This window comes from Apteryx rowi, unplaced genomic scaffold, assembly GCF_003343035.1.
Source record: "Apteryx rowi isolate R43461 unplaced genomic scaffold, aptRow1 scaffold_272, whole genome shotgun sequence".
Lineage (NCBI taxonomy): Eukaryota > Metazoa > Chordata > Aves > Apterygiformes > Apterygidae > Apteryx > Apteryx rowi.
This window is the reverse complement of record NW_020449108.1, coordinates 228,517-247,278: the sequence shown is the minus strand read 5'-3', so window position 1 is coordinate 247,278 and position 18,762 is coordinate 228,517. Positions and strand designations below refer to the sequence as shown.

The following is an 18,762-nucleotide window of genomic DNA, read 5'->3' as shown; positions in this document are numbered from 1 at the left end:
ACCCTTCTGGACCTCCTGGCTGTTATGGATCACAGCACAGGCACAAATGGACAGGCTCAACTTCAGCTGAGTATTGGCATCCAGTGCCCTGTATCATCCAGGATGCCCTAGTCTTCTGTTACTACAGATAATGGACTGTAGTTATCGGAGTGCAAAACTACAGCAAACCTTCTTCAAATGCATACAGAACGGTTGAATCTAAACACTAGCATAAAAGTGATACAACAGAATGAACAGCAGTGTATGTTCACTATTTCAAAAGACCAAACTCATGACTATCAACTGTGTTAAGCATGCATGACTGTTTTACAAGTACTATCACAAGCAGCATATTCACAGTATGACTACTTCTAAAAAAGAAAACTTGGATATTATGGTAATGGAAGGGACATGGCTGAAAGAGGTAACTGGTTCTACCACTGAATAACATGGATAGTCCATACAACTTAAACGTCAGCTGCTTAGAAAAAAATACAGCTAAATATTCTCAAAAATGATCCTTTGAAAGTTTCTAAGTTCAAATGCAGTTCTTGTTGCACACAAATCAAAAGGTACAGTAAGAAACCCTAAAAAGATGTATAATTATATAAGAAAGCATATAACCAAAACTTATAAAATAACATAAATACCTCTTCAGTTCTCAAGTTGGTTTCAAATTCTAGTTCTTCTGCCAAGTTTGGTAATGCTGCATTATTGCCTAATTAAATAAAAACATGTTAAAATTGTTATGTTACATTATATTTATCTCATGCTACAGTACAATGCTATTCCTTAGTAGCATCTCATGAACATGACACGTGAATTTAATCCCTTCCTGTAGGCAATGGATACAGCAGTGTATCTCTCTGCAGTATACCAGCTCAAAAAATAACTTGGCTTCTGCAGAAACACAAGTAATTCTATATTTTCCTTGAGTATAAAAGTGTTGGAAAATATAGGCTATCAGAATTTACCACAGCTTATTTATGTCTTCTGACTTTGACCATAGCAAATGGAATGTATTTTTTTGTGTTTTTCTTTAAAAACACTAACAGGTTTCCTGACAGAATTTCAAAAGTTAGATCTGTATTAATAAATGCATAGTTAAGAGTTAATACAAGGAATAATACTTTTAAGTGACAATTATACCTAAAGCCATATCTAAACGCATAACCACTCAAATTACCCAATTTCTGTAAAGACTGAAAGCTCAGTAGCTCCCGTTACTGCCAAAGATAGCTGTTCTATGAAATCTTGAAGCCCACCCATTTTATCTCATAAGGGAACAGCAGTTTGCTTATAATGTCTGAAAAACAGGCCATGCAGATGGCATTTCTCATACAACTTCCACAGCCTTTTAAAGCACCTATTTCAGAAGATGAAATGATTAAGTCGTGGTTACAGTCCACAAAATTACCTAATCTAGAATTACCTAATCTGTTATTACCACTGGCATTCACAGAAGCTGCATCAAAAGACTACATGATATCCAAACGTGGTAGTTTACATTTTCATGGCTTGTGTTTGCCTGGGTTGTATAAATACTGAATAACATTTTTCAAGTTTGCTAGTTCAGCATCTTTTCCTGACTTATGCCTAAAATCCCAAAATCTGCACAGCGAGCTTTCTCATCATAGATATCAATAAAAGCAACTAGATATCTTTGTAAATCTGGGCCTAAATTCACATTACAATATTTTAGTGTATTTTTTGAAATAATGGCAATGACAGAGACATGAGAGGGAGAAAGTTTTAAAAGAAGTACTTGACCAGCATAATTCAATTTCCTTTGGTTTAAATGAAGATAAACGAATTTCTCTATTACCTCTTTTACAGTTTATTTTCTCCAAAATCTATAATGAAGTCATAATTTTGATTTCATTATGGCATCTACAGAATTTATTATTTCATAAACTTGGTGCTTTAATTATTCTGAAGAATCAAAGAGGAGAAAGGCTGAAAACAGTAGGATGTTCATTACACAGTATTTTAGGGACTAGCAACTGTGGAAGTTCATTTCACATTAGCTTCTAGAAAAATTGATATGGAAATAAAGTGTGATTAGTGTTGTATGCTACTATAACTTAAGTTTTACGTTTAAAATAGACACCTAAATCACTGCTTTCTCTAAGTATTCATTTACTTAGTATCACTATCTGATTCCTTTAGTAACATGAAGCAGGACTCTATTTCAAGTGTATCCACAAGATAAAATTCAGCCTAAGAGAGTGACTAAGACTATTAAGTAACTATTCAGAGAAAATCTGTAGTTATGATTAAAGGCAGACACTCAATTTTCACAACCACTTAAAAGTCACCATTTTAAAATGCTGAAGAGATCTTTAAGTGAAACGCATCCATAATTTTGTTGTCACTCCCATACTCAAAGAATCACATGCTTAATTAAGCATTTATTGTCAATTCTTAAATAAACTATTAACAGCTATTTGGCAACCTACACATAAATAAATATATTCAAACAGTCTAAGTTATTTCTAATTTTACCCATGGTAAAATGCATTTATTAGTATCAGCTTACAAGCTGAAGAGAAAAAAGAAAACCTCACCTGAATTAAAGGCTGTGTTACTCTTTTGGAAAGTAACTTCAATTCCAATATTGTCTACTTTGACCAAGTTCATCTTGTCATCACTTTCATATAGCTCTTCTACATGCAACACAGGGAAGTCACTTTTTTCCCCTAATTCTGCTTCTATAGTCACTTCACCATGGTTGGCATTTACAGTAACTGCATTTGCAGAAACTAAGGAAAGAGCCTCTGCCCTAGGCAGTGGAGTCCTTATTTCAGAAAAGTCACTTTCTAAAAGTAAGTTTGAATTAAATTTATAGTTTAAATTCCTCAGAGTTTCTTTCTCCATTGCTGCTTCTGAAATCACACAAGAGAGTTCTGATGCAACATCCTCATGTGAAACATCAGCTTCAGCTTCCTCATCATCTTCATTTGCCTCTGTGGAAGGGCTTGCACTTGCAGCAGTCTCCGTACTAATCTCCACACAAAGGGCTTCATCTACGCTCAGAAGGTTCACTGAATTTTCATCTGTTTCCGTGATTTCACTGTCTATCATGGTTTGAGAAGCTAATGATTCTCCCCTCACAATACTCTCAGAGGTCTCATTTTCTCTACCAATGACAAGCAAAGAATTAGTACTTTTTTCTGGACCTGCAGTCGACAGGATGCATTCAATCTGGTTAGCAGTATTAAAAATTTCCTCACTTTTGTCTTTTACTTCTGTACTCTCAGCAGCAAGCTGACTTTCTTCTATGACTGCAAAGGTGAAGAGACTATCACATTCTTCCATTGTGCTCAGAGTGATCACTGCCCCTTCCTCTTTATCTCCTATGCTTGAAGCAGTGTGTTGATCTTCACTGTTGGTGGCAACCCTAAGAACAGGAGCTCCGCATTCTCCCACAAAAATCACAGAACCTTTGCTTTTTGCATCTGCATTGAAAGCCGCTAGGTCAAACTGTTCATCCACAGTTGCACTGGTCTCCACAATCTTACATTCCTCCGATGCATTTGCAGAGATAATGGCATCTTCATCTCCTTCTGCTACAATGAGCTCACTTTCAGCTTGTGGTGCTGCACTAATCAGGACTATCTCACATTCTTCCGTCATACTTGTAGTGATCATAGCAGCTTCATATCTTCCTTCTGCTTCTGAAGCAGTGAGTTTGTTTTCATCTTGCACACCTACACTAGACATTGGAGCTTCAAAACATTCTGCTGTACTTGTAGAGATCATTACTGTTTCATTTTTTGACTCTGTGTCTGAGACGTGTTGAACTGCCTCTTCTGTGACTTCACCAGACATGAGGATTACCTGTTCTTCCACGACGCTTGTGGAAATCATAGCGCACTCATCTTTTTCTTCTTTACCACTAGCAGTTGGGTGACATTCATCATCATCTCCTCCTGCACTGGATGCACTGGGCATAGGAACCTCATATATTTCCATATCTATAGAAACCATAGTATTCTCATTTATTTCTTCTGTTCTCACAGAGGGGAGCTGGCCATCATATTCAACAGCAGCACTTGACATAGGAGTCTCAAATTCCTCCACAATACTTGTGGAAATCATAGTGCACTCATCTTTTTCTTGCTTACTGCTAAAAGCATGCACACACTCTTTAAATTCTGTAGCTGTACTGGGCATTGGCACCTCTGTGTCTTCAGTGTCTATTAAGACCATAGAGCTTTCCCCACTTTCACTTGCTGTTGCAACAGCGAGTGGACCTTCCTCAGCATCCATAGCTGAATGTAAGGGAGCATCACTTTCTTCCACTGTACTGGTAGAGATAATATCACCTTTATTTTTTTCTTCCTTGTCAGCAGGAATAAGAGAATTCTCATCTTCCTTTGGAACTGCACTACTTATACAGCCATCAAGTTCTCTGCTGCCAAAGGACATCATGACATTCTCATGCTCTTCTACAGTACCAGACTGACTCTTATCTTGCACTGTCATAGCACTAGTCATAGGACCCTCACATTCCTCAGCATCTAATGGAATCAGGGTATGTTCATGTTTTCCTATATGTGCTGTCAGGGCACCCTCCTCTGCAGTACTTGCACTGGTTACACTGCTTTCAACAATCCCTTTAGTATTTTTGCAGTCTGTGCCATGATTACCTTCTTTCTCTGCACTTGTCATGCTGTCAACAGTAAGCTTACTTATATTTGTGCCAGCCACTCCTGATTCAGCTTCCATTTGTTCAGCAACTATGCAGATAATGGAACTTTCATCTTCTTCTGCACCTATACAAATTACTGCATTCTCACTTTCCATTCCTGTACAAGTAGAAGCATGCTCAATTTCTTCATTTCCTCTTCCAGTACTGGTCACAATACCCTCACCTTCTTCATCCTCCTCTTTTGAGCCTGTACTAGTCACAAAACCCTCATCATCACAAGGGCCTAAACTAATCATAGTGATGTTGGCTTCTTCCTTTGCTCTTGTACTGTCCATGAGACTTTCACATTTTTCAGCATCCAAACAAATGGCAAACCCTTCATTGCTGTCTTCTAGCCCTGTGCAGACTACTGAAATTTCAGCATCATCTTCTGGAGTTATGCCTGTGCTGGTCACTGCACTTTCACCATTTATAGTATCCTCACATTTGTCACTACTAGTTCCACTTGTGGCACTGTTGTTTGTGTCCATTTCAATACATGCACCTGTTACAGTGCTTTCTCCTTGGGCATCTGTACCAGTCACTGAGCAGATTATAAAGTTATGACTTCTTTCTTCTGCACCTGTGCAAGTCACAGTACCTTCATGTTCTTTCACTTGGCCAGCTCTTATTGCACTGCTACTAAATTCACCTGAATTGTCACCACTTGTGGATCCTTCACCTGTTTCCGTCCCCGCACTGGTTACAGCACCATCACTCTCCACTTCACCTAAACAGGATACAGAACTTTCAAATTTGCCAGCACCTCCACAAGTTGAAGTTTTTCGCTTTTCTTCAGAGCCTGCACTAGTTACAGCATCATCTTTCTCTTCCACTCCAGCACTATTCACATTGTCTTCAATTTCTACTCCACTTGCATTGACTGAATCCTTACCACTTTCTTCTGCATCAACCATGCTGCACTCATCATTTTCTTTTGTACTAGTTAGGAAACTTTCACTTTCTGCTAATCCTGCAGTGACAACACCACTACCGCCTTCTTCAGCTGCTGCAACAGTACACTCACCAACATCTGCTCCTGTGATGAAACCGCCTCCCTCACTACTTTTTACCCAGATGCCTGTTGTGAAGCCTTCATCAGCTTCTAGGCTTGTGCAAATTAATGTCACCTCACTTTCTTCTTCTGAGCAAGTGGTCGTAGCATCACTTTCCTTTTCAGAAGGTGATGCACTCTCAGCTCTTCCTTCTCCTGTACTAGTGGCTATTACAGTGCTCTCAATTGTTTCTGTGCTAGTTCCTATCACAGTGGCTGTAGCTGCTCGAAGGCTGCTGTGCAACAAACTAAGTTTACTACTTCCTGCACTGGTACCTACTGCATTGCTTTCATTTTTGTCTTCCACACCAGTCATGCCATTCCCTTCTTCTCTACTGGCTATAACAGAGTCTTTGACTGCTTCTTGTGGAACTCTTATGGGCATTAACACAGAGGAAGATTGTATCATATCACCAACATCATGCACCTCATTGTTTTTCACAATATCCATCATTGTGCTTCTTTCTCCTTCTGTAGAAGGGTTTGTATTCAAGCATTCTCTTTCCTTTCTTTTTAAGTTTGTTAGGGCAAGTTCTTTTGCTGTTGCATCTCCGTGATCTTCAGTTCTGTCAGTCATCAAGCTTTTATCTTTTATTTTAAACTCACTTCTTTGAGGGCTCTCTAACTTAGTTGCTTTGTCATAACCTTCTTGAATACATAAGTCAGCTCTGTCTTCCATTGCCTGTTCATCAGGTAGTGGCACCTCACCATCTTTTTCTATGCTGTCCATCACAGCATTGTTGCCATCATTTTTCATAAAAGAACTTATTGCAGCACTGTCTTGTTCCATGTATCTAGCCTGTGCTGCATCATTCTTCAGAATGAAAGCATCTTTAAACAAAGAAGTCCCATCTGAATTACGGGATTCTTCTTTAGACACACTACCCGAGGAATCTGTAAAATCCGAGATACCCATATTCATGGACTTCACATCAGCAGCATCTTGTCTGGAAGAATTAATAGCTAAAGGATCATTATCTACATTAGGATTTATCACAGTTTTTAAATTCTTTGGTTTTTTGCTGTCTTCAGTTGCTTGATCCTTACTGGGAGCATTCAGTAAGATTCTACCACTTGTTTCGTACACAATGCTCATTTGATAAGCCCCTTGTTTATTGGGTCCTTGATCCATGGAAGTTTGTTTGGACAAAGCATCTAAGGCACTGATGTCTTTATTAGGGATGTTTTCTTGTTTAACAGTTTTTTCAACTGCAGCCAGAAGCTGAGATTCACAAGCTTCAAGATCTGCCAAACTGCATTTTAATTCCTTATTTGAAACAGAGAGAGAGATTTTTTCTTTTGTCGCATTTTCAGCATCTGTGGCTTGGAGTGAATTCTGAACATTTTTTCCTTCAATTTTAGATACTTCCTGCATTTTTGCTTGTTCCAAATCACGTTCCATCAGCTCTCCCTCATGGGCAGAATACGAGTCATCACTATTTGTACTTAACTTTTGAGGGGCTGGAGTATGGCTGGTTATAGTTGTGGCAGCTGATTGCTTTTCCTCTCCTGCTTGCATATCTTGGTTTGATATACTGCCTTTTCTATTTTCACACAGTATCTTCTTACTTGATTTCTTATCCATTGCCATTATGATGCCCAACACTTTTTCATGACTGCTCTCTGTTTCTTTAATGTCTTTATCCTCCAATTTGTTATTCTCTTCCTTCTTCTTTATTTCCTTGTTACTATGCTTTAAGCTTCTGCTTTTGTGACTTTCAGAGAACTTTCTTTCTAGTTTGAAGTTGCTTGAATCTTTATCACTCCTGTATTTCTCTTTTACAGATCCTCTTTCTCCCGAATGTAACTTAACTCTGTGACTAAAGTCTTTTTGTGATCCCTGAGTTGACTGCATGCCACTATCGAACTCAAACACACCACCACTTTCCTCAAAATTTTTATCTTCATTTTTGGATTTGTGTTGCTTTTCTGAGTCATTCTCTTCCATGCTCTTATCTTTGTCCAGTTTCTGAACCATCTCTTGTTTTGCTAAGTTTTCCTGTAATTCTGTTTCAGTTGCTTTGGATTGTTTACTATGACTCTTTGACTTAGACTTTAACAAAAGCTTGTCTTCTACAACACTCTTAGATCTTCGTCTATCTTTGTGAACATTATCTTCTTGTTTCAAATTACAATCAGAGCTAGGTGATTCTACTTCATGTTTGTCTTCCGAGTAACTTTCACTCCTTCTGTGTGATGCAGAGGCAGGTTGTTTTGAGGCACTTATGGAATCCTTTTGTGGCCTAGAATCACTCAGTGACCTTTTGGACTTGTATTCTGCTCTTGATTTTTCTGTTGAGAGATGTCTGTCTTTTTTATTTTCTTTGCGCAGTAACTCTTCAGCTTTTAAAGTATATTCAGAAATATTTTTTCCATCTTTTCCAGTTACTGATATTTTCCGTTCACTTCTGTGTTTATTTTTTCTTTCGGATTTGTCATCTGAAGAAACCTTTATTTGCTGATTATGCTTCTGAGCACCATCCTCTCCTTTCAAGCCTCTCTCAAAAGAATGGAGTTCAACATCCTCGCTTGATTTATGAATACTGTCTCCTTTATATTTGTACTTTAAAGAAAGTTTATCTTCTGAAGCAGTTCTCTCCTTTTCATTTTTATCTCTGTAAGACTTGGCTTCTTTTTTGGCAGCATTTCTGACATGTTGAATTTCTGTATCACTATCTTTTCTGGGATGTTTTTCATTTTTAAATATAGATTTCTGCTTCTGTAGTTCTTCAGTATTAACATCTGCTCTATCCAGTTGTTTTTTTGAATCCCTTATTTCACTGTCCTGCTGGGTTCCTTCAACCTGAAGGGTGGTGGATATTTTTCTTTTATGTTCTTTCTCCACTTTAGAATCACCTTTGTCTTCTTCAGTTGAATGCACTGATTCTGAAAGTCTTCTAAGAGGTTTAGATATTTCACTTTTTCCATGATTATGCTTCAGTTCTTTTAAAGAATTTTTTTCACAAGTCTACAAAAGAAAACCATGCACATAAGCAAATGTTACATAGTTCCTTCACTCTGTAACTTAAAAAAATTGTTCTCCATAAGCACAGTATACCAGGGAATCCACTTATTGTAATAAAAGCTAATCATATAATATGACCAGTAAGACAATGAAATTTGGGATTTTTACTTCAAATATCTGCCATTGTGAGAAAATCATAAATTTGTGAAAAAACAGAAATTAAACTCAAGCAGTCTGAACTAGACTATCACTTTCATTCTTTTAGAAACGATTTAAATGGATTTTTAAATGTACCATTGCAACTACAAATATTTCACAAATTATTTCAAAGAGCCATTATTCTAGCTGATTAAAAAAAAAATCTGGACTTCTGAAAGATAATTCTTGACTTCCAATTGATTTTCAACTATCACTGTTTTCTGGTGATAACATTATTGGTAAAAAGTCTCAATCTAAAAATTCTCTTTCCGGTACTGTTCAGGCTACATTCAGTTTTTACTTCAAAACTCTCTCTGTGAAGCTAAATAGATCAAGCTCCTCATATCTCTGGGTATAAGACATGCTTTGCTCTTTTTTGGACTCAACAGGCTTTGCAAAACAGGGCCTTAAACTAGGTATTGTGTATATATCAGCAACAAATATGCAGACATATAATAAGTTATGTAAACCTACACTAGCACTTCTAAGAATTTAGAAAAGATTCACTAATTCAAATGAAAGAACTAACAGAAAAAAACCTAATTCATAAAAATGAATGCAGTGGCACGCAATTTGGTGTGTGCATATGAACAAGTATTTTTACAATTAAAAAGCAATAGAGCATAAATTTTATTTGCATTAAAAAGTTTTTTGAAATGATTTTTAACAGCTTAAGAGATACATACCTCATTTGTCTTTTGCATTTCTTTACAGTCATCTTCAGATGGCTCATATTTCTTTTTCCAACTATCTTCAACATGCCTGAAACAGACAGTCAAGGCAAGCAATTGAAAAACAAACAAACAAAATTTGTAAATGTTCAGCTTTTAAACTAAGGAGGGGAAAAAAAAAAAAGAGAGAGAGAAGTGTTCTCTAAGATACAGAAGAAGCACAATCACACAACTTTAAACTATTCAATTTTTCCAAGCTTCTTTTATCTTGGGAAAAAGAAGAAAGCCTAAACAGATATCCTCTGAACATCAGTGCTTTAAAGGACAGAATATTAGTATGACAATATTAGCACAGTAAGTGTTACTGTAAAAAAAGATAAGAGCCCTCCTTGTCACAGAGAAATATATTCTCCCTTCTACCCTTCTTGTACAGAAGAGAACTTTAAAAATACTCTTTATCTTTCAGAAACTTGGTTCATTTTATAGTTGTGTGTGTGCGCATGTGTGTGCTGACACATACACACGTATACAAAACATCAATTTAAAGACCAAGCCAGCTTGAAGACTGACTGAAATAAAGTTCCTAAAAATAAATAAATAAATAAATAATTGCACAGTAAATTCCAGCCGGTGCAGCTGTGCAATACATTAATATGTATTTGAGCAGTGGATTAGTTTGAATAGTATCAACCTGGTAAGTCTTTTTAGTTTACCTCATTAATAAACTCAAGAAACAAAGGTGCAATAAGATGGAGAATGAAATTCTGGCATTAGTTTGGCAAAAGCTTGCCAAAAAACATGCCCTCACAAAAGGAGATACAAAAAAAATTTAAAACAAAAGGACAATTGAAAGGATTCAGGATACAACCTATTAGACATCTACTAGAAACCCAGTCAGATCAGAAAAATAATAGTTAATGGAAATACATCACACTAGTTTTTCATATTTAGATGCGCAAACATCTAAACAGCTGCCTATTCTCCTGCCTTTATTACCACTGTGTGAAAAGCCACACAAAGGCTGCTACTGCAGCCTGGCTGAGCTGCAGTACATTAAGCAGCCACTACTTATGTCTCAATTTCATGCTTATTAGCAGCAAAATTGCTCAAATATTTCAAGAGGAAATTATTAAACAGATAAGGCTACTTACAAAGCTGAGCAGAACCTTTTCAAACTGAAAAAATGAATATGCAAAACTTTATGCCTTATGACCAAACATACCTTGAATCTCTCTTTCTTTTTCTGCTCAGAGCTACTTTTTTTTCTAAAAATTTCTGTTCTTTAAGTACATCCTTAATGCTGGTACCAGTAGCTTTTGATTCAAGACTTCTTGCTGAAGGTTCTTCTAAGTTCAAGCCACTTTTTCCTAAAATAATATAGTACACAAACGGTAAACTACAAAAGCATGTCTTTATATTATTGTTTCAGTTTCAAATGTGAATTGTAGGCAGTGCAGAGTACTAACCTGTAGGGGTGGTTGTTGCATTTCAGCAACATAATCATGGGATATATGAAAGAGTGAAGACATTTTCATAAATAAACAATTTGCTTAATCCATTCTTCTGCTAAATCCCTAGCGAAACCTTGGGCTACCAATATTTTATCCTGAATGTTATTTTTCTCTCTTAAAAAAAGAACAAAACCCAAAACCCACAAAACCAAAAAGTTAAATATTATACATCCCATACCTTTAGCATTTTGACTTCCAGTTTTCAGCGACTTTGTTTTTTCTGCAGCTTTCTGTTTACGTTTTTCTTCAAGCCTCTCCCTGTTAATTTGTCTTCTTAGGAGTCTCTCTTCTTTTTCTTTGGCCTGAAGATATAAGAACAAGGAAAAGACAGTTTATTTTTACCGTTAGACCAAACAAGGAGTATTCTTTGACTATACAAATACACTTTTAAATCCTGCAGAAATCAGAATGTTTTACCTTGAGGCAAAAAAAAAAAAGAAAAAAAACAGTCCTTAGAAAGCGCTGTATGAAAGTTAACTGAATCCTCTAAAAATTCTGTGAGGTAAAATTATGCTAAGCCCCATAAAGTTTCATTGCTGCTTGACACTGCAGAGAGATGGAGGCTATGAGACTTTCTCAAAGTATATATTCAAGATATGGCGCCCACAATCAGACTGCACAGTAGTTTACAGGTCTCATTTGCTCACAACTTTTTTCTTCTAGACATATTTACCTTTCCAATTATTTTTACAATTGCTTTCTTTCATGTTTGAATTACATCATACTAAATTGTGCAAGTAAAATACAGACCCTGTTGTACCCACTGTTATTGGGTGAATAAATGGGGGCAAACTATGCTATCCTAATAACATGTAGGTAGCCAAAGGAGAAAGATATCTAAAAGAACTGCTGGTCCTTCTTCCATGCAGCACAGTGAACATGCTTAAACCTCTACCCATTCTCACTGCCAGCAGATATGATACAAACTACCAAGTTCACAGACAGGAAGAACTGAAATTGTAAAGCAACAGTGTAAGGAAGTAGCCTGCAGTCAATTCAAGCCTGCTCTACACGAACCACACCAAAACCAGGTAATAGATAGATAAGGGCTACTTTTTCCATCCAAATTGTCACATATATATGTATGTATGTATGTATATATATATATATATATATATATATATATATATAAAGTCTATTGAAGACCAGATTTTTCATATGCACAGTAATTCTCAATCTCCACACCAAGTGACTCAAACGAGAAAGAATTCATCTACTGCTGTGATTCTGCAAAGACACTTCACATACTTAGTAAATCCTCTGTAAACACCAGAAGTGTGTTCATTTTAGAGAGGGAAAAAGATGGGAGGGGTTGGGGGGGAAGTGCATCATGGCTTTGATAGCTAGAAGCCTTCAAATGGCACCTAGCAGAGCACTTCTTTGGAGTTCAGTGCTTCAAATCACACAATACTGGTCAAAGCTGGAAGAAGGGGTAGCTGTAACACAGGAAACAAAACAAACAAACAAAAAAACCCCCAAAAGAAACAGCAAATTATCCCACTTAAACCATCACCAAATAAGAAATGGAATTTCTGTACTGAAAAATTTAAGATGTTAGAATTTGAACAGTAACAATATCCAGACTTACAATGGACTGACGGCGCTGCTCTACAGTTCGTTCATCATCAGAATCACTGAAGTACTTGGAGTACAAAAAAGGCTTGCGAACATAAGCATGACGAACAGGCTTGGCTTTCCCATCACTCAGCTCATTAGTCTGAGACTTTGTCTTACTATGACTTTTCTCCTCTTCATCTGAAAGAAAGTTAGTAAAGTGTAGAGATACGTTGATAAATTACGGCAGAATTTTTAACATACAATTTTATACCAAATGCTAACTTATGACAAGGTAAGCTGCTTTATAATTTAATAATAGAACTATTTCCTTTAAAAATACAAACAACAAAAAATTCAAATACCATACACCAAAATATCACTGGATTATGAAAGCCTGAAAGGGATATTCATCCATTTGTGCACATTATTGTTATTCAGGCAAAAAGTTGCAAATTACAAAAAGCAGAATAAACTTGGGTAAAACAAAGGTGCTTATTCTCTTATAATGTATATAAAAAGGCAACATGATTTACAGGTATTTAGCCACTTATTAAGCTAATACTGTGTAAGATGTCAGAATATAATTTCTGCTGTGCATTAAATTAAACTGCATTCACACATCAGAAGAGCAGAACTTAAAAATTAAATAGGTTTACTAAAATATATACAAAATTTTTTTTCATACTCATATAAGTACTATTCATGTAAATCTATTTCAATTTTATCAGGGTTATTATAAATAGAGCAAAAAAAAAATTTGTGCTCCATACTGTACAATAAATTTGCATCCTTGAAAGAAACTTAAGGCTTGTTTTCACTTCACAAATAGTCATACCTGAATGCAACTGTTATGTTTACAGGTAACTTCAAAGCCAGACAATATGCAAGTAATTCAGTGCTTCTAAATAATATTCTTAGAGCAGAAAAGATAAGCTCACAGCATACTAGGAACAACTCATACAGGCTCTAAAGCACTGTATCTTATGAAGTGGAAGGCCTTCTTAACTCCGAAAGTCACATACTTCCAAAAGCTAGAGTTCAGTCCGCTCCAGACAAAGAGACCACAAGGAGGGAAACTGCCTGGCAAACAGATTTGGTGCTTCTAAGCTCTTAGAGCCAGATCCATTCATGTTGCTTCCACTGTGGAATTTGGAAATCTCTGCAATCTAAAAGCTCTAGTACTGGCCTGATTTGCAAAGTGAGCTATACACCGTAAGGCCACAGACAAAGCAGTCCAAGGTTAGACCAAATTCTTGGGGAAGGGAGGGTAAAAACCTCAAAAACAAAGCCAAAACCCATCATCACTAAGTGTTTCTGCTGCCTGTGAAACACTTCAGTACAAGAACATATCATACTATTAAAAAAAAGATTCAGAATATGTACCATTACTCAGCTTTGCTAATTGCACAAACACTATCAATTCCACATTCAAGTTCTTGTGCATAAATAAGCACAATAAAATATACTGCAAAATGTCAAATTTACAATATAATTTACTCGAATGACAAAAGCATTACATATTCTTTCTCATTATTTTACCATCAGATTTAACAATCTGGACATTTTACCATCTGATGTGATCTCCCCTTCTTCAGTACTGTCAGAAATTACAGCTTCCTCTTCGCTCTCCTCTTCAAAGGAAGAAAGGTCACTGGTATGGACAGAGCTGACAGTGATGTCACTGAGTACATCCGTATCTGAATCTACCAAAGTATGTTCTTGCAAAGGAAAAAATAGAAAGAAGTTGTAATGCAGTACACTCTATTTGAGAAATTTTTCTTACCAAAACAGTTATTTTGCCATTGAAAACATACTGTTGTCTTAAGGATAAGAAGCAGAGAAAAATATATTTATAACATTGTAAAGAAATATTGTTAGACTGACTCCTTTTACTCAAAGGAAAAATCCCACTGAGGTACAACTAGAAACTTTATACACAAACCAGGATCCTTGGTCATCTGCCTCACTCTGGTGAGCTCTCTCAATCAACACACACTTAAAGAATCAAGGATGATCAGATTACTGATGCGAGTTCCTCAGTTAAGTGTGATAAACTACAACCTGGTTTGTTGCCAGCTAGAGAAATTTGGCAGGATCAGCACAGCACCTCATTCCAAATATACTTCCAATTCACCTCCTGAATACACTTTTGAAAAACCAGTCATATTTTAAGGAAAAGATTCACCCACATCATACCTTCTTTTGTGCTTTCAGTTATTTTATGCTTATTGCTATTTTTTTCTGGAACTAAGAGTTTCAGTGGTTCTGACTCTCTCGCTTGCTTTTCTTCTTTTGGCTTTGTAGTATCGTCACTTTTCTTTGAATGGTCAGACTTCTTCTCAAGTTTTTCTTTCTTTTCTTTTCTTCTGTCCCCTTTCTCACTGCTGTCTGGTTTCTTGTCACATTTATCTACCAATTTACTCTTTTGATCTTCACTTTCCTGTTGAATTTCCTTACTTGTAGAAGTTAAACTATTAGTATCCTTTGCTGCATTTTTTATTTCTTCACTTTGACAGGGAAACTCATTTAAATCTTCACACTTTTCAAATGTTTCAGCTCCTTCTCCAGAAAGATCACAAATTGCTTTCTCTCTGTCTGGCAAGTCCTCTGCATTTCGCTCTCTCTCGGTGCTACCATCAACACTCTGCTGAGACAAGAGTCTTTTTGCAACTTTGTCATTGCTCTTGGAATTTGAATTCTCTGTTGAAGCCCTGGCAGCACTTGCTTCTTGGTTAAGAGATGTTATTGTTTCCAAAATGGACATTGCATCACTAGCTACATTGCCACTAGGAGCAGTAGTAGAGACACCTTGAAGAATAAGAAAAAATAGTTTTAGTTCATCTAAGTTTCTGTAACTTTCCAGGAAGGAAATATTTATTTCTATAGGGCTTACATTTGAAAGGAAGTGGCCTTTCAGATAGGATATGCATCCCATGAAACAAAAAAGATTGCTCACTCCATTTAGAATAAATAAATCTAACCACAAGGTTTGACTAATTTTGAATCTAACCATATGGAGATTTTGGATTAAAAAAAGGAAAAAACAAGAAGTTTCACTTCTAAAATGATTCAGCTCTGATTACCTGAGATTCATTTTGCTCTGTGTCATATGGCTGTTTCTGAGATCACTAAAGAAAGCAAGGGTTGTCTATGAAGGATGTTCTGCACACAACCCTTCCTCAACTTCACCATCATCCCAAATGTGAGGATGACTTTGGAGTAGCATGAAATAGAATATTGCAGTAAAAAATAATAATAAAAAAAAAAATCTAGATTTCATTACTCCGTTATCTTTATAAATCATCTGGAAAGTGGACTCAGCATATTATACTTTCAAACTTCATGAAGACAACGGAACTATCAAAAATCCTGTATCATTTTCCCATTCTCTTAGAAGGAACTTTGAAGGTGGCTGAGAAAGAGTTAACTGGATGAGCCCTAAGAATTGCAGCTGGCTTGTTAGCCCACTTACTTTAAAGGAAGTGGGCCTCACAGGAGAAGGGCTAGGATTTAAATAAAGGGTCTGGTTACAACTAGACTGACTGCTCTGGAGCCCCTTAGGAAGGAAAGAACAGACAATTACCTGTGGGAGTGTTTAGAAGCATATACCAGACAGCACAAATGAAAATCATAAAGCAAGTGCTATGTTTATACATAAGCTAGAGACGGGCTGATTTAGAGTAGAACTTAAGCTCTTGAGAGAAGCTTAGCCATTCAAATTTTACTGCACACAGTAACCGCATTAGGACAGTTAATGTTTTGTAGATAATCTTTTTTGATCTAACAATCCATAAAAAAAAAGTGAAATCATTCTTTTCCTATAGCTATGTCTTATCTGACCCTACAATACTTACATATCCTGATATCAACTCTTTTACAGTAAACCGATTCCTTGTAATCTCAGGTAGAAGGGACAGAGTTTGGTACATGGTGACATCTCTCGTGCCTTCTACATTTACACGTACAGCAATAGATAAATATTATGGTACGCTGCCTGGAGCTCAGCTTGTTAATACTGATGCTAACCATTTTGTGCTAGCAGCAAACCTAGTCAATGCTTCCTCTCTTGAGTAAAACAAAATTCTGGTAATAGACTGCTTAGAGCAATGGTAGAATACCTTGTACTGCAATAGAAGCATCTTTTTTCTCCTCACTTGGAGCTGTACTGAGGCCTGCCTCCTCTTTGTGATTCAATGTGGCTAAAAATTCATGAACAGCTTTTTCCACCTGAGGTCTGAATGTGTGGTTGATCTTTGGGTCCACAACCTGAGAAATAATTCTGTCAATTCCAGATTCCAACATTCCAGACCTGGAACAAAGTTACATTAACACTTAATAAAGAAATGTCTTTTCAAGAGCATCTTAATGAAATATGCTCATTTAGGTGTGAAGTAAACACTTTTAAGAACTCCCAGTGAAGCATTAACGTTTTCTGAGTATCACTTCAAGTGTGTATTTAGCTAACTACCTCTATTTCAATAGCTCTCACAATGTCTTATGAACATAGAAGAAGAACATTTATTTCCCCCCAAAAAACTTACGGTAAAGAAACAAAGTGATCCAACCACATAGAATTAAAACGATGAACAGCCGCTGTTATGTCATTACTGTCTATGCCTACAAAGGTTAACTAATTGTAAAAGTGATGTTCATGGAAGAACTTAAGAAGAAACATGATCTTATTAATTTGTTTTGTTCCATGGGAATTAATTATAGAAAGCACAAGGGACAGATACATACTAGACCAGTCATCACCACCATAAGTTACTTTCCTCCAATACTGTCTGACAGCTCAGAGTTCTGCTGCTTTATACAACTCTCTTAATCTTCTAATAACATCAAATAAATCATAATAGACAGCTTTCTATCTATGGCTTATCTCCAGTCCCCCTGTACATTCCAGAAAAGACTACATTATCTCTTGTCCCCATTGCTTATTAAAAGAAAGCTCCAAATCCCCTTTACCAATTACCAATGGTATCACTTTGCTATCAGTGGAAAAAATTGTTCTCAAATCCCTTTTTTATCCAATCCAATGGATCCAATCTAGTGACCAAACACTTGCTACTCTGAAGAAATTTCCTAATGTTTCTTATGGCTCTACATATTGAGAACAAAAACTAGAGGAACACTCATGAAATAATGCAACATCAGATTAGTTATGTCAAAATGACATCAAGCACTTCCACAAAAACTTTTCTCTGGCTGGACGGATTTATGTCCAGTTTCTTGCTCTGTGAACTTAAGTTCGTACTCTACAAACCTTAATTTGTCAAAGCCTATTAACTTTATTTGGCTCAAAATTTGGTAATAATAGGAATTGCATTAATTTCTCGCTTAGAAAAAAAGAATAAAGCCGAATTCTCTAGCTAGGATGTTGCATCCCAAATCAGAAACAAGCTTTCCATCCCTGGAACAACTTGGATCAGACAAAATAATATTTGCAGTCTAACTCAGACTAATACTGGTGACAAGTTGCTATCTGAAATAATAATGTCTTTTAAACATGAAAAAAGAAATGCTTCTTTAGATGTGTGTTTAAAGAAAGCAAGCAGTTTACAATTGACCTAGAGCCTCAGTCAGCTATCACAGTACATGAGCGTGTTCAAGCACAGAAACTCCAAATGTTTCACTTACTTGAGAACCTGCTGCCTAATGTTGTTTCTCAGCTGGTTCTTGTTGAGATGAGGACTCCAGGTATGAGTTGCCAAATGATTGGAAACAAAGTTGTCAACACGTTGTCTCAAATTCTGATATGCAGGCTAGGAGAAATAGAGAAGTTAGACACGAGCTTTGATAAACTATTATCCTCCCAGAGACTTGTCTGGAAAAGCTAAAAGCCTCTCTGAACTCTACCTACTGAACACACTAGCTACCCCTTCCTTATTGTGGTGAACAAAATACGTCAAACATACCTACGTTATTAGAAACCCTCAACAAAAACAGTCGCGTTTGTACCGCCGACCTGCCCACGCTTCCCTCTGAAAACACGGACTCCGGCTTTGCTCCCGGGAAAGCCGAGAAGAGGCTTTAACTCGGCGGGGGCCAAGGGGCGAGCCGGAGTCCTCGGCGGGGCCGTGCCGCTGCCCGTGTCCTCCCTCCGCCGCCCTCCCGGACGGGCCGAGCCAGCGCCC

General features: G+C 36.8%; 1 protein-coding gene across 1 annotated transcript in view; it reads right to left on the bottom strand.

The window, feature by feature from the left end:
* BOD1L1 (biorientation of chromosomes in cell division 1 like 1) overlaps positions 1-18,390 on the bottom strand; it is a 39,871-nt gene extending 21,481 nt beyond the window's left edge. The window contains exons 1-10 of the mRNA XM_026068496.1: positions 18,266-18,390; positions 16,747-16,937; positions 14,825-15,436; positions 14,197-14,346; positions 12,660-12,826; positions 11,250-11,373; positions 10,783-10,927; positions 9,576-9,651; positions 2,547-8,694; positions 630-697 (exon numbers count right to left, since the gene is read on the bottom strand). Of these exons, the coding sequence (XP_025924281.1) occupies positions 630-697; positions 2,547-8,694; positions 9,576-9,651; positions 10,783-10,927; positions 11,250-11,373; positions 12,660-12,826; positions 14,197-14,346; positions 14,825-15,436; positions 16,747-16,930 (7,674 nt within the window). The 5' untranslated portion in view covers positions 16,931-16,937; positions 18,266-18,390. The remainder of the gene's footprint in view (positions 1-629; positions 698-2,546; positions 8,695-9,575; positions 9,652-10,782; positions 10,928-11,249; positions 11,374-12,659; positions 12,827-14,196; positions 14,347-14,824; positions 15,437-16,746; positions 16,938-18,265) is intronic.
* Between the last annotated feature and the right edge of the window lie 372 nt (positions 18,391-18,762).